The 15,401-nt window shown below is 38.4% G+C and overlaps 1 protein-coding gene and 1 long non-coding RNA gene across 14 annotated transcripts in view; both read right to left on the minus strand.

Moving 5' to 3' along the window:
* Positions 1-4,230, minus strand: part of ears2 (glutamyl-tRNA synthetase 2, mitochondrial) — a 6,021-nt gene extending 1,791 nt beyond the window's left edge. For 2 of the 11 annotated variants that reach the window (XM_073949116.1, XM_068220852.1), the window contains exons 1-6: positions 4,086-4,205; positions 3,098-3,606; positions 2,833-2,988; positions 2,441-2,630; positions 1,692-2,164; positions 1-54 (exon numbers count right to left, since the gene is read on the minus strand). The exon at positions 1-54 is cut by the window's left edge and continues 55 nt beyond it. In XM_073949116.1, coding sequence (XP_073805217.1) covers positions 1-54; positions 1,692-2,164; positions 2,441-2,630; positions 2,833-2,848 — 733 coding nt within the window. In that variant the 5' untranslated portion in view covers positions 2,849-2,988; positions 3,098-3,606; positions 4,086-4,205. Of the gene's footprint in view, positions 178-293; positions 2,165-2,440; positions 2,631-2,832; positions 2,989-3,097; positions 3,858-3,976 lie in introns of all 11 variants that reach the window. The other 9 variants (XM_073949120.1, XM_068220853.1, NM_001045442.2 and 6 more) reach the window with 7 other exon arrangements.
* Positions 4,231-9,349: 5,119 nt separating this feature from the next.
* Positions 9,350-11,528, minus strand: LOC137494327 (uncharacterized). Of its 3 annotated transcripts, none has more exons than XR_012383537.1 (4): positions 11,485-11,528; positions 10,303-10,391; positions 10,145-10,210; positions 9,350-9,407 (listed from the first exon to the last, which is right to left on the minus strand). It is a non-coding gene; the product is annotated as an uncharacterized lncRNA (long non-coding RNA). The 3 variants fall into 3 exon arrangements; XR_011014291.2 differs by lacking the exon at positions 9,350-9,407 and adding an exon at positions 9,852-9,896; XR_012383536.1 differs by lacking the exon at positions 9,350-9,407 and having other exon boundaries at positions 10,081-10,210.
* Positions 11,529-15,401: the final 3,873 nt, after the last annotated feature.

Consider the following 15,401-nt stretch of genomic DNA (forward strand, 5'->3'; position numbering starts at 1 on the left):
TGGAAATGTTAAAGTCACGAATGAGTTCGTCCAGACGCCGACCCATACGGTTATCTGCAAACACCAACAGCTCATTACCTGAAGCAGTGGAGGATCGTCCTCATTACTATTCACCATCCTCATTATCTGCTCATTAACATACATCATCCTCATTACTGCTTAATAATATTCACCATCCTCATTATCTGCTCCTTAACATTCGTCATCCTCATTATCTGCTCATTAATATTCACCATCCTCATTATCTGCTCCTTAACATTCGTCATCCTCATTATCTGCTCATTAATATTCACCATCCTCATTATCTGCTCCTTAACATTCGTCATCCTCATTATCTGCTCATTAATATTCACCATCCTCATTATCTGCTCCTTAACATTCGTCATCCTCATTATCTGCTCATTAATATTCACCATCCTCATTATCTGCTCATTAACATTCATCATCCTCATTACTGCTTAATAATATTCACCATCCTCATTATCTGCTCCTTAACATTCGTCATCCTCATTATCTGCTCATTAATATTCACCATCCTCATTATCTGCTCCTTAACATTCGTCATCCTCATTATCTGCTCATTAACATTCACCATCCTCATTATCTGCTCATTAATGTTCTTCATCCTCATTTTCTGCTCATTAATATTCATCATCCTCATTATCTGCTCATTAATATTCGCCATCCTTATTATCTGCTTAATAATTTGTCATCCTCATTATCTGCTCATTAACATTCGTCATCATTATCTGCTCATTAATATTCATCATCCTCATTATCTGCTCATTAACAGTCGTCATCCTCATTATCTGCTCATTAATATTCGTCAACCTCATTATCTTATTAACATTCGTCATCCTCATTATCTGCTCATTAATATTCGTCATCCTCATTATCTGCTCATTAATATTCGTCATCTTCATTTATTGCTCATTAATATTCATCATCCTCATTATCTGCTTATTAACATTCGTCATCCTCATTATCTGCTCATTAATATTCGTCATCCTCATTATCTGCTCATTAATATTCTTCATCCTCATTTATTGCTCATTAATATTCATCATCCTCATTATCTGCTTATTAACATTCGTCATCCTCATTTATTGCTCATTAACAGTCGTCATCCTCATTATCTGCTCATTAATATTCGTCAACCTCATTATCTGCTTATTAACATTCGTCATCCTCATTATCTGCTCATTAATATTCATCATCCTCATTATCTGCTCATTAATATTCATCATCCTCATTTATTGCTCATTAATATTCGTCATCCTTATTATCTGCTTATTAACATTCGTCATCCTCATTATCTGCTCATTAATATTCGTCATCCTCATTATCTGCTTATTAACATTCGTCATCCTCATTATCTGCTCATTAATATTCATCATCCTTATTATCTGCTTATTAACATTCGTCATCCTCATTATCTGCTCATTAATATTCGTCATCCTCATTATCTGCTCATTAATATTCATCATCCTCATTTATTGCTCATTAATATTCATCATCCTCATTATCTGCTTATTAACATTCGTCATCCTCATTACCTGCTCATTAATATTCGTCATCCTCATTATCTGCTTATTAACATTCGTCATCCTCATTTATTGCTCATTAACATTCGTCATCCTCATTATCTGCTCATTAATATTCATCATCCTCATTATCTGCTGTGTACTGACCGCTGAAGCCGGAGCCGGCGTGTGTCACCAGGTCCAGCAGGGTTTCGGGCAGGACGCCGCGGTCTCGGAAGCTCTGCAGGAAGATGTCTCCCTGGCGTTTGGACAGTTTGCTGCCGTCGCGGTTCAGCAGCAGGGGCAGGTGTGCGTATGTGGGCGGAGTCCAGCGCAGCGCCCGGTACAGCTGCAGGTGTTTCGCGCTGGAGATCAGCCACTCGCAGCCGCGCAGCACGTGGCTGATGCGCATGTGGTGGTCGTCCACCACGCTGGCCAGGTGGTATGTGGGGTAACCGTCCCCCTTCAGGATGACCGGGTCACCTTCCACCGCCCCCACCGCGTGACCCGTCCAGCCGAACACCAGATCCTGGAACTCCTCGGTGCCCATGTGCAGCTTAAAGCGCACCACAGCCGGCACTCCCGCAGCCAGCTTCTGCTCCACCTGCTGCGGCTGCAGACGGCGACAGCGGTTATCATACCTGGAGGAGGAAGAGGAGGAGCGCAGATAGAGGAGAGCAGGAGGAGTGGAGATAAAGGAGGAGGAGCACAATACTACAGTTGAAGTAGGGAGCAGGTGAGAGGCGGGTGTCAGCTGTGCTCCTCTCTCTGCTGTTCCTCCATTACTGATGAGGAGGAGGAGGAGGAGGAGGAGGAGGAGGAGGAGGAGCACTACAGTATCACTGCTCTCACTGACAACTGCTAATCTCAGTCTACACAAGACAAGTGTGTGTGTGTGTGTGTGTGTGTGTGTGTACCGTGGGGCGTGTCCACTCCTCTGCGCCTCCTTCTTCAGTAGCTCTAGTCTCTGATTGGAGCAGAAGCAGTAGTAGGCGTGGCCTGTGTTCAGCAGAGACGAAGCCGCCTCAGTGTAGAGATGCAGCCGCTCAGACTGAACATACGGCCCATAATCCCCTCCTCTACGGCTGCTTTCATCTGGAGGGATTCCTGGAACACACACACACACACACAGTTTCAGCACATCATCATGACGCTGCATACTACTTTATTGTCGAGTACAGGTCCTCTTCACTGGCTCTTCATCTGTGTGTGTGTGTGTGTGTGTGTGTGTGTGTATTTCTTCATGAAGGCTTAAAGCAGCTGTTTAACACACAGACACACACACACACACACAGACACACACACACACCTGCCCACTCCAGCATGTCCTCGATGTGCTCCGCTGCTCCGGGTACGAGCCGTTTCTGGTCTGTGTCCTCGAGCCGCAGGATGAACACACCGCGCCGCTGCCGGGAGAACAGGAAGTTATAGAGCGCTGTGCGGAGCCCACCCAGATGAAGGAACCCTGCACACACACACACACACACACACACACACACACAGTTAACCTGGGGCCTGTTTCAGTAAGGAGGTTTAACCAGCTCTGAGTTTAAACTCGAGCTGAGTTGACTGACCGAGAGTTTCAGAGTGATCTGAGTCGGGTCAGACTTGACTGAGTAGAGTAACTCAGAGTTAAGCGCACACACCGCCACTAGACAGAGGCATGACCAATGCAGCGCAGAAGTGACCATGGCGACATCCGAATAAATAAAGATCAGCATTTCTGTCTCCAGCTGAACCTGAGTTACAGCAGATATTAAACAGCAACACATCTGACAACACAAGCCTGCAGACGAGCTGAAGACAGCGCTCAGTGGAGATGCTCAATCTCACACTCAGAGTTTACTGCGGCAGGAGAAGCTCGTCACTCTCTGCTTCATTTAATTAATGACCTGCGCCTCAGAGCACAATCCTGACACACGGTGAACACGCCAGTGCTGCAGGCTGAAGCCATGAGGCGTGGGGAACAGACGCTCTCGACACGCTGCAGACGCTCTGCAGGTCATTAAGGATATAATAACACTGACACTGCATGCGGATGAGCAAATCAACATGTCAGGTGAGCTGCAGTGTGCTGCGCCTGCTGGTTACCCATTCACACACACACACACACACACACACACACACACTGTCATCATCACATCACCTTTAATAACACACACGCACACACACACTCAATTTCACATCACCTTTAATAATACACACACACACACACACACACTGTTATCATCACATCACCTTTAATAACACACACACACACTATCATCATCACATCACCTTTAATAACACACACACACACACACACCTCTCTCTCTCACACACACAAACACACCCCTCTCTCACACACACACAAACACACCCCTCTCTCACACACACACACACACACACACACACACACACACACACACACACACACACACACACACACACACACACTGTTATCATCACATCACCTTTAATAACACACACACACACACCTCTCTCTCACACACACACAAACACATCCCTCTCTCTCTCACACACACACACACACAGGCTTTGTCTCTGTGTTTATTTTTCTACCTGTGGGACTCGGCGCGAACCTGACGCGCACTTCCGGCCGGCTAGTGCACATCTGCCGCGAAACCCCGCGGAGGATCTTCATAACTCCGAGCTTCATTTAAACCGACTAATGTCAGACTGACGGAACATCTCTGCTCAACTTCCGGCGTCAGCACATTCAAAATAAAAGTCTCCGGCTACAGAGAGTAGTGATGTGCGGATCGATACTAAAATATCGAAATCTCCGATACCAGCTTTGTATGTTCTAGAATCGCTTATCTTATAAAAATATCGATATTTCAATATTTTTGGAGCAAATGTGTAGTTTTTGGAAACATAAATACTGTGGAAAGTAACCATAATTACCATAGTTTCTCTGAATAACGCCAACTTAGTCGGAACTACTTGTTCTTCCGCCAGCCAAGTCATGTGCGTAATATGGTACTGTTCAACTGCAGAGCACGCCAGCAAGCCTCTCAGTCCACTGAGCTGGCACATGTCGATCAGTCACGCGGTATTTGGATATGGGTGACCGCAAGCGAACTGTGTGTGTGGAGCTACTTCACTTCCATAAACTCCAACGATGCGGTTTGTGACACGTGTAACAAAACAGCGAGGTACTGTGGTCATACCACAAACCTAATCAAGACAGAATATGACTACATCATGACTAGGTGGTCAGAAGAGGAGGAAAGGAGAGGCAGGTGCGGCTGGGGTGAGACAGACAGACAGACAGACATCGCCTTCAGAGTCATTAGCTGCTGCAGGCAGGCACCATACAGGAGCTGTAGTTAGGAACAGAGTTCCTGGCTGTGTTCTATTCCCACTTATTCCCCCTATGCCCAATTCATTAACAACACTAACATTAAAATTGGAATTACTTTTTAAAATAAAGCATTAAGCTCATCTCTCTTAGGTGTAATTTGCTTTCAAAGCATTTTTTCAGTTCAGTTTTAGATCTTTATGTTTACAGTTGTGCACTGCGCCCTTCACAGTGCACTTTGAAAACATTGATGCCATTTGGAACACAGTCGTGGCCCACTGATGAATGCAATAGTTGACCTATTATTTAAAACAGAATATATGTTATGTCTCCAAAGCTTGTGAAAACAAATAACATAGCATATGCTAACGCTTTTAATTTAAAGTGGGTTATTTATTGAGTATCTGTTCTGTAAACGACATGGGCCTGTTGGTTAAAACCTTCTGCAGTGGTTTACATGCGTAAAATTGTAAAAGTAGACTTTTCAACAAAATTAAATAAACAATATTCTACTTAATAATAATGATAATAATAATAACATTAATAATAATCATCATCATCATTAATATTATTAATATCATTAAAGTCAGATTTTTTTTCATTTCCTAAAAATTATTAAATATTCAGTTTAATTTCTTAATAAATCGCCTAATTTTTCATTTATTTATGATTTATAAATGAGATTAGAATGCGTGTTGGCTTGTGTTAGTGATTTTATGTTTTAGAATAGGATAAGTAATGTTCTCTATAATATTTGTAAAGGAAACATTGGTCCTGTATGAGCTGTTTGCATATATACGTGAGTCTGAGTTCATTGTTTTCTTAAAGGTATAGTTCACCCAGAAATGAGTGGTTTCAAACCTATGAGTTTCTCTCTTCTGTCAAACACCAAAGAAGATATTCTGAAGAAAGCCGATATCCAGCAACCATTGATGCCCATAGGAGAAAAAACAAATACTATAGAAGTCAACGGTTACAGGTTTCTGACATTTTTGGAAGATATCATCTTTAGTTTAAAAGAATCCCATAATGGTTTAAAACAACTAAGCCTTAAATTCCTGTCCTCATGAGCCGGTCAGGTGCCGGTTGACGCTGCGTGTTCAGCTCCTCAGCTCTGCACACTGAACTCCTTAATCCCTAGACTTGTAACAGAGCACTGATTTCATTTACTTATATGACTTACATGTTAGTTTTATTATTATTGGATGTATATTATTGTTAGTTATATTTTGTTATATCCTTTTATCTAATCCTGTATTAAATAAAAATTTATTAGAGTCCTAAATCCTATACGGTCATAATTAAACTCATACCCCAGTAGCTATCCTATATCTTTATCTTCCTTTCCTTTCTCCTTAAGATATTCAATCTGTTCCTTTCTTTCTTCTCCATATTTTAAACATTCATAAATTACATGCTGGATTGTTTCTTTTACATAAAGGATCCACATAATCCATTCTCATGTACACCAATTGAAAACAGTGAATCATTCAGTCCGGTATGCCCCGTCTCAGTCTGGTAATTATCCCCTCTTCCCTCCTCTTCTTTCCATAATTACCCATTTTAGTGTCCACATTCTTTTGATTTTATACAGATCTCTTCCCTTCAAATCTGTATTCCATACTCTTTGCCAATGTGCTGTCGCATTTTCCTCAATAATACTTTTAATTTCTCCTTTACTTAATGGAACATTAATGTCTTTTTCTTTTCTTTGCATTTTTAGCTAATTCATCACTTATTTTATTTCCCACCACCCCTATATGTGCTGGAATCCAACAAAACCCAACTAGACTTCCTTCCCTTTGGATTCTCCATAATAATGTAAATACTTCATTCATTAAATCTTCTCTGGATGACTGACTGCTGTCTAATGATTTTAATACTGAAGCAGAGTCTGAGCAAATCACCTCTGTCTGGTGTCACTCCCTCTGTCCACATAAGTCCCACAATGATAGCAACCATTTCAACAGAATACATCGACAGTTCTGATGTTGTTCTTTTTTTTTAATTAAAAAAAATATATATTTTTTAAATCAGGAACACACACTCTTATTCCTGTCACCCCCTAATCTGGGTGTTTAGATCTCTCAGTATACATTTGTGTGCTCCCATAAAACTCTCCAGCTACACGCTTATACACATTTTGCTTAAGTGTACCTGATTCCTCCCATTCTCATCTTTATCCAAGATCTCACGATTGATTTCAACTTCAGATTTTAACCATAAGGGCACGTCACTCCATACTCTGCTTTTAACAGGTTTCCTATTTCAGACACACGGACATCAAGAATCAGGATATGAACCTCAACCATGGTTTCTAAAAGAAAAAGCAGCAAAATTCATTCATGCTGCAATGCATGCTGGGTGCCAGCATAGTACAAAACTCCCAGCATGCACTGCAGCATGAATAAATTATGCAGCTTAAAGTTCTTACAATTTCTTTCTTTGCCTTTATTTTCTCTTGTTCTTTGGGGACAAATGCCCCAGTGTTTCAGTAGAGTGTTTTGTGTTATTCTGGGTTGATTTTTATTTGAATTTGTTTGTCACCATTGTTGATGTCTGTGTGTTTTTGAGTGCTTCCATAAATGATCCTCCTTCACTGTGAATGCTGTATTGAGACCTGATAAACAGTCATTGACTGCTGGAGCTTCAGTGGTGTCATTTATGTATTTTAATAATTTCTCACACATAATTATTAACAAAGACACGAGCAGGTGAGGGCAGCTGTGACATGATTTAATCTCATCAGCCTTATTCTTAATCTTTTTTTTTTTTGGCTTTTCATACTATATGATTAGTGTGATTAACACTACTAATTATAGCAACCAAAATAAGAGAGCCCAACTAAAGCAGACGCTGACCTCCATCATGGTGACTTCAAATGACAACAGCATCTCATGAAGAGCTTTAGTCCACAGGACAGAACTCGAGTCAGAGCTCAGTCATGAGTGAAGCTCCTGATGTTGGCAATAGTATGATCCTGCACAACTGGAGTAGCTGCACTCTCAGGACCGCATTTTTAGGACCACATTTTTAGGACCCTAGTTTTTTGCGGAAGCGCCACCTACCGGATTGGATGACATAGTGAAACTGCATTTCTAGGACCCGTTTTGTAACTGCGCCACCTACCGAATTGGATTATATTGCAGAAACTTTCTGGCACTTTTTCCCAGAGGTTAAAGTGTAAAACGCCTGCTTTAAGTAACAATTTTAAAATGAAACAAATTAATTTACACCTAAAATATAATTGAATAAATAGAGTTGAGTGCCTTAAAAGTCTTAAATTCCTTGAAAAATACTGTATATTGATGAACCCTATTACATTAAACTAATTAGCTCAGTATCAGGGAAAATAAATTGAAATCAAATAGGATCAGCATGTGCAGTTACTAATTTAAAACCAGGTTGTAAAGGTTTTAGAGAGTCAAGACACAAGAATGATTCAAGAATGTACATTTATTTAAATATCCACACACTCTTTTTGTATTAATGCAATTCAACCACAAAAATGACCCCACTGTTTATTCAGTTGCTGCATTCAATTTTTTATTCCTGTGAATGAGAGAGAAGAGAGTTCAAGTATATGTATGTATGTGTATATATATATATATATATATATATATATATATATATATATATATATATATATATATATATATATATATACACACACACACACACACACACACACACACACACACATACATACATATATATATATATATATATATATATATATATATATATATATATATACACGCAAACATACATACACACAGTAGGGTAAATAAGTATTCAACACATTTCCAATTGTCTCAGAAAACATATTTCTAAAGGTGCTATTGACCTGAAAACCAAAGAAAAAAATATATATGAATAGAAAACAAATCTAATTACTTTACAAATTGTTATCAACATCTGGTGAAAATTTCAAGTCAACAGCACCTTTATAAATATGTTTTCTGAGAAAAATGGAAACGTGTTGATTATTCAATTCAATTTCAATTAATTTCATCTTTATTTCTAAATCACTTTTACAATGTAGATTGTGTCAAAGCAGCTTAACATTTATTAAATTCAGTTGAGTTCAGTGTGGTTTAGTTTTCACTGCTGAAAGTCCAAACACAGAAAAGCAAATCCATCGATGCACAGTTCCACAGGTCCTAAACCAAGCAAGCCAATGGCGACAGTGGAGGAACAAAACTTTACCAATTGATGAAAGTGAAGGAATAAACCTTGAGAGAAACCAGGCTCAGTTGTGGGCACAACCATTTCTCTTCTGGCCACACTTCACGTGCAGAGCTGCAGTCTAGGCGCTGGAGGCTGAAGAACACTGGGCGTCCATCGTGGAGAAGCTGCAGGTGTGAGTAGGTCACCAGCGGGTTTTCAGGCTGGACCACAGGATCAATGCGGGCACTCATCTGTCACTGGGGTCTTTCATTAATCAGACTCATGCTCTCCACTTCTCCATGACCACCACTGCATCTGCTCATGATACGGTCTGTTTCAGGATTATGGATACATCTAGAAGTCCTCTATGGTGGCATCATCTCTTCACAGGTCACGATCTCTAGAGGCCTCTGGATGAATATCCCCAGGTGGAAATAGGGAACAAGGAAAATAATTAGCGCAGCTGCTGTTCATAGTGTATTTAAACAAGAGATATTAAATATCAAGACAAAAATGAAGTGCTATGAGATAAAATAGCAGTTATATAAATAAACATAATACGCACATGATTATTTATAACAAAATGTCTGGTGCATTAAGACAGCAAGAGTGTGTCCTCCAGGTGGTTTGTCAATCCCACTCACCCGCATAGAGCACATAGGGCAGCACAGTGGTTAGCACCATCGCCTCACAGCTAGAAGGTTGCTGGTTCAAGCCCCGGCTGGGCCAGTGGTCTTTTCTGTGTGGAGTTTGCATGTCCTCCCCATGTTCAAGTGTATGAGTGTAAATGGGTGTTTCCCAGTACTAGGTTGCGGCTGAAAGGGTATCCACTGTGTAAAACATATGCTGCATATGTTGGCGGTTCATTCTGCTGTGGCAACCCCTGATAAATAAAGGGACTGAGTTGAAAAGAAATATGAATGTATATAGATATTCTTGAATATGTAAAATCATGTACATGAACTCAAAAGGTTAACCAATTGTTATGCAATTAAATTTAGATTAATATTTAATATAAGAGGTATAATAACAAACATTTGCTTTACAGTGTTAGCTATAATATATATATGTATGCACTGTTGGGAGAACCAAACAGGAAACCTTACTGCCAACTCCATATTTTTAAGTATATAAGAGCAATACCCACCTATTGAATGGTCTCTCTTCTTTCGTCAGTTGTTTGTCAATCTGTCTGTTAAATTCTTTTACTTCACTGAAATAGAGAACAATCACTGTTGAGTTAACATATATACCAGTAACAAAAAGGCTCTTTGAGCATTGTGCAAAAATTAACCATATTCTGACCTGTAATGATAATCTTTACCAGAAAGAAAGACCCGCTCAGCATCATCCAAGGACAAGCTCCTCAAGACACCCAGAGCATGTACGATGGCCTATGAAAAAAAAAAAATCATTTAAATATGGGCTAAAATACCACTACAGAACAGCAAATCATTTTACATGGGTTAATAAATGAGTAGCACCCAGCATGCTGTTTATATACTTTTTTGGCCAGACATTCTTCTGGAAAATGAACACCACAGATAAGCTGCACTTCATTATAGATATGCTATAAACTCAAGAACACAGCTAGCATTTGTAACTGTATTTATAAACTGCTTATCAATGTCTATTAAATGTAGAGTTAATGCTAAACAAATAAAATATTAATAAATTAACTAGTTATTAAATGCTTAATAATTATTTATAGTATGCAGATGGTATAAAGTGTTACTCAACAGTTTGCGATAACCTCAATGAAAATATTCCTGTAGTTTGTTTTCTTTTCTTCCTACAATGAGCCTAGGCAATCCAATCATATTGGCCATCACTTCTTATTCGCCAGGTAAAACATACATGATATACATTGAAGATATGAGACTTTATATGGTTAAGGACTGCAGAATAAGCCTAACTTTTAAAACCGTCAAACATCTCATTCATCACTGTAAAACGATGACAAAACATAACACTGTGAGACAAACAGGCAGTCAGCATAATTTTTAATGAGCTAATGTAATACAACGTTAATGATTTTTACACGAATTTAGCAAAATATTGATAAATCTGAAACTCACACATCAACGTGCTTTTACCATGTTAGTTTATTGCATGTGTCACTAAGCACATTAACCGTTAAGTCAACAAGCAATTAAATCAACAATGTTTCATTAAACCATTGTGACTACGATCGTCGTAGCATAATCAAACTAGAAAACGAACTCAAGAAAATTATTAACAGTTATAGCAGCTCTCACTCTGGCTGTGTAAAATTATCCATATTTATTATTATCATATTTTATTCTTCTGGAAAAAAAATCGTCACGTAACATTTTTGTCCCAGTCCCCAGACCCTTGAAAGTGGGGTAAATCATGCAGGCTAATCTGGCATTTCTGCATAAACTCACAGTATAAAACAGCAGCATTACAAAATAAACACATACTTTAACAGTTTAAAATAAAACTTAATAGAAAATCGGTACTTACACTTTCCTTGTCATCCGTGTCGTCCATTAGCGCATCCATGATCCAATCCGACAGGTGACGCTGTCACAAAAAACTAGGGTCCTAAAGATGCGGTCCTAAAAATGCGGTCCTGAGAGTGCAGCCGCTCCAGTTGTGCAGGATTACCCTTCTCGATGTTGGTGGAGCTGTTTCATGATCTCTGCTGAGATCTTCAGAATGAACATTTTTATTGTCTAATTATTATTCACTAATTAAAGCTGCTTTTACATTCACACATTCAGACTTTCTCCTTTATAATATCATTTCAGAAGAGTATTCTTTGCAAATTCAAAATAGTGAAATCATATGAGCAGCCAGTAAATATCAGAGGACAGCAGTGTTCACAGTCAAGTAAATAGTGCTGCTGATGTTGGCTTGGGGTCATGCTTACATGCGATTTCAGGACTAATATTCAAAGTACCATGGTAAAATATATCGGGAGCGTGTCATGAGTTGGATGAATGAATGTGCACATATAAAACTAACTTTACCTCAATAGCATGGTGTAGTAATATTAGTAAAGCACTTTCACACCAAACAGGGCATTTAATAACAGTGAAAACATTAGACAACTGCAGAAATGGATTATACCAACATTTACTGTGCATTTACTCATTTAGTTTCACCACATAAAGCATTTAAAATGTGCAGTCCTGTTATATACAGAGCCAAACATGATAAAAGAGATAATAAAGGAGACTTTGGCTGACTCCAGTGTGTTTAATCTCACTCAGATCAGTCAACATGTCCGCTTTAGGATCCTCTAAATAGTTTCTGGAAGCAGTGGAGAAACCAGAGCAACATCAGGAGTGGTCTACTGTATCTGTGCTGTGGTGCATCATGGGAAGTGGAAGAGACCAAATGAAGGCTTTTATTTATTTAGTTTTTACTAAATAGCCTTTATACGTTTACATGGCTGTTGAATATTGTGATATTTCCCCCAGTGATGGAAGAAACTGATCTCTCTAAAGCATCAAATCAATTGATCGAATAACTTCTTTGCAAAACCACTAGCTGATTAAGTGTTTGTATGAAACACCACTCGCTGGTGACCCCTGCTGCTTAATACATGTAAATGCATCAAACTCTGGCCAAAACTGTAAAAGCCCTTGCCAACATGCTGTAAATGTTTATGTAAAATGCCAAATGCACATCGCTTGGAATCACTCGCTTTTTTATGTAAACAGTGAACATTCCTGCTGCTAATGAATTTATAATGAAGATTATTGCAAACGCTTAGCCAATGTTGCAGATCTGTTTTATCTGTTTAGTTAATTTCATCAAGCTTATTTAATCTTCATCTGTATGATCTTTTATACATCATTTTCATGTTTTTTCTTTCTAACTGAGTCTAATAAATATAATTCTTGATGTTTCATCATAAAAATATTTGATAATTTTAATAAATGAACCTAATATAATCTAAAAAATGTAAAATTGTTGACATTAGTAGTTTGTCATTCATTCACTTATTTTATTTTCGGCTTAGTCCCTTTAATAATCTGGGGTTGCCACAGTGGAATGAACCGCCTTTTTAAGTTTGTAATTTTCTTTTTTTTTTTGCAATATCTCATTTGATTTTAAATATTTTATCTTTCTATACCGACAGATGTTTGGTGAACAAACTATTATTTTAATGAATATAAGTGTTAAATAAAACTGTTTGGGATTCATGTTTAACAGTGGCTGTACTCATTTATGCTGAGCACTGTATATGTATGTTTATCTCTCTTTTCCCCTCATAGTTAAATCTGAAATTGATATATATGAACATGTATCAGTGCTTGCTACTTAAATTAAACATACTTATTTTCAATGCTAATAGCTGGAAAATATATGTAAATAGCCAATAACATGGAGTGACTGTAAAACACTGTATTTTCAAGTAGCATTGACAATAAAACTAACATATAAATCACTAAGATTAATCTTAGCCTGGTTATTATTCTGCTCTGGAGTTCAGGCTAGCTGCAGAGAATAAACCTCCATAGCAATTTAATTCAGTTTAATTTAATCTGCTTCCATGCAAATGAGTCAAAGTTAAACTCAAACAAAATAACTTCAAAAGCTTAACTCAGTGTTTTATTTTGATGCATCATCTCCCACAGCAGACCAGTTAACAATTATATAAGATGATGCTTACTGAAATAGTTTCAGGAACAATTGCACTCTATTTAATCTTGCATGTCATTTCAGATGATTGAGAAGTTAGTTTCATCATTACTTCTGATATTTCCACTTAATTTGCATTTGCTAATTAACTAGCAAGTAAAGCATTTACATATATTTTAATCTTTGGGACGATTGTAAGAGACCCCACTAAATCAGCTATACTTCTCAACAATGGTAACCCCATAAAAACATTTTTATTAGTAATGACAGTTTTTATGTTCAATACTTATTCTACATAATATACAGATTAAAATGCAGAAATAAAGAAAACAAAGTATTAAAAAACAACAGAGATATAAGTTATTTAAACTGACCTAAAGCACACTCAACAGAGAACAAACGTGATTGGTGCAAAACCACGAATACTAATGAGTCATTTGCATATGGTCTATTCTCTAATAAAACACGATTTTAAAGGTTTTATAAGCTTAAATATGATAATCAAAGTATGGGAAAACAATCTAGATATCAGATAATCAAATTCTGAATGAAAATATGCAAACAAGAACAAAGAAAAACACAAACAAACAAATGGTCATGAGAAAACTCACCACTGCCGAAATGCTGTGTCTCAACACCTGGTCAACGGGCCAGACTCATCTTTTCTTCAGGGTAATGCTCCCAACGGTTATCCTTTATGAGGATGATGTCGGTTTGGTTCTTGCATTGCCTTAGAGGAGACATCTGGTAGAAGAATGATATATCTACATAGATATATCCGCCAGATTGAACCTCGACCTGGCCTCTTAAATTATTTTCATTTATTATTGAGTAGGAGGTCAGGAACATCTCTCTGGATATCTCTTGTCACATTTAGGACTAATTCTAAGGCTATCTTGGCCATATAGAACCTCTTGCATGTTGACTAGAGATACCCTGGAGAAAATCAGCATGGGGAAGGAGAAGGCAATGACCAGTTCATGGCTAACTTCTACTCCTGAATCTACGTGTTAGGTTCAGCTGATTTGGGCAAGGGCTCTCATGTTCCTTGGAGAAATCTGGGGACCTGGGAGTCTGGTCTCTGGACTAGCCAGAGTAGGCCCCAAACAGAGACTCCTTCAGACTCTTCTCGGGTGGCCTGGGCAACCTTGCGGTGTTAACAAAAGGTCACTTGGGGGAGTGGTAAGTATTCAGCCCCCCTGGGTCCACTTGGACAGCACGCAGGGAAGGTGGCCGGGGGCGAACAGGCCTTAAATGAAGCCCAGTCTTCTACTGGTGATTAGCACCTCCACACAACAGCACATTGTGCATCAACACCACCTACACCAGTCATTCGAGAACTTTTCAAAAAGTCATCAATTCAAACATGAGATCTACTGAAGACGTGTAACCCCAGAATTTACTAGGATTAAGGTTAAGTAAGATTAGTACTTCCATAGGGACACTTTAAAACACCAAATCTCAAATTATAACTTTACAACTTTTCAGAATGACCAGATTTTCCCTCTTTAAGATCAATTATTTCCCTGAGAAGCTTTAAAATATTTATTATTCTTAAACTTGTGACCCAGAACTTTTGAGAAAAAAACCCTATATACCTTCTCCAGAACATCTGTAGTGTACATGGCTGGTTTCAAAAATACGATCTTCTGTAATTCCCAGAACCTCTCAGTGAAAGTAACCACACTTCACTTTTACAATATCTCAATTTCATGGGGATATTGGAACCTCTTCACCTTTAAATATTTCAACTTTACCAGTTCCAGTTTCCTCTTCAAAAAATCTCA

Source organism: Danio rerio, chromosome 1 (genome assembly GCF_049306965.1).
Source record: "Danio rerio strain Tuebingen ecotype United States chromosome 1, GRCz12tu, whole genome shotgun sequence".
NCBI classification, from domain to species: domain Eukaryota; kingdom Metazoa; phylum Chordata; class Actinopteri; order Cypriniformes; family Danionidae; genus Danio; species Danio rerio.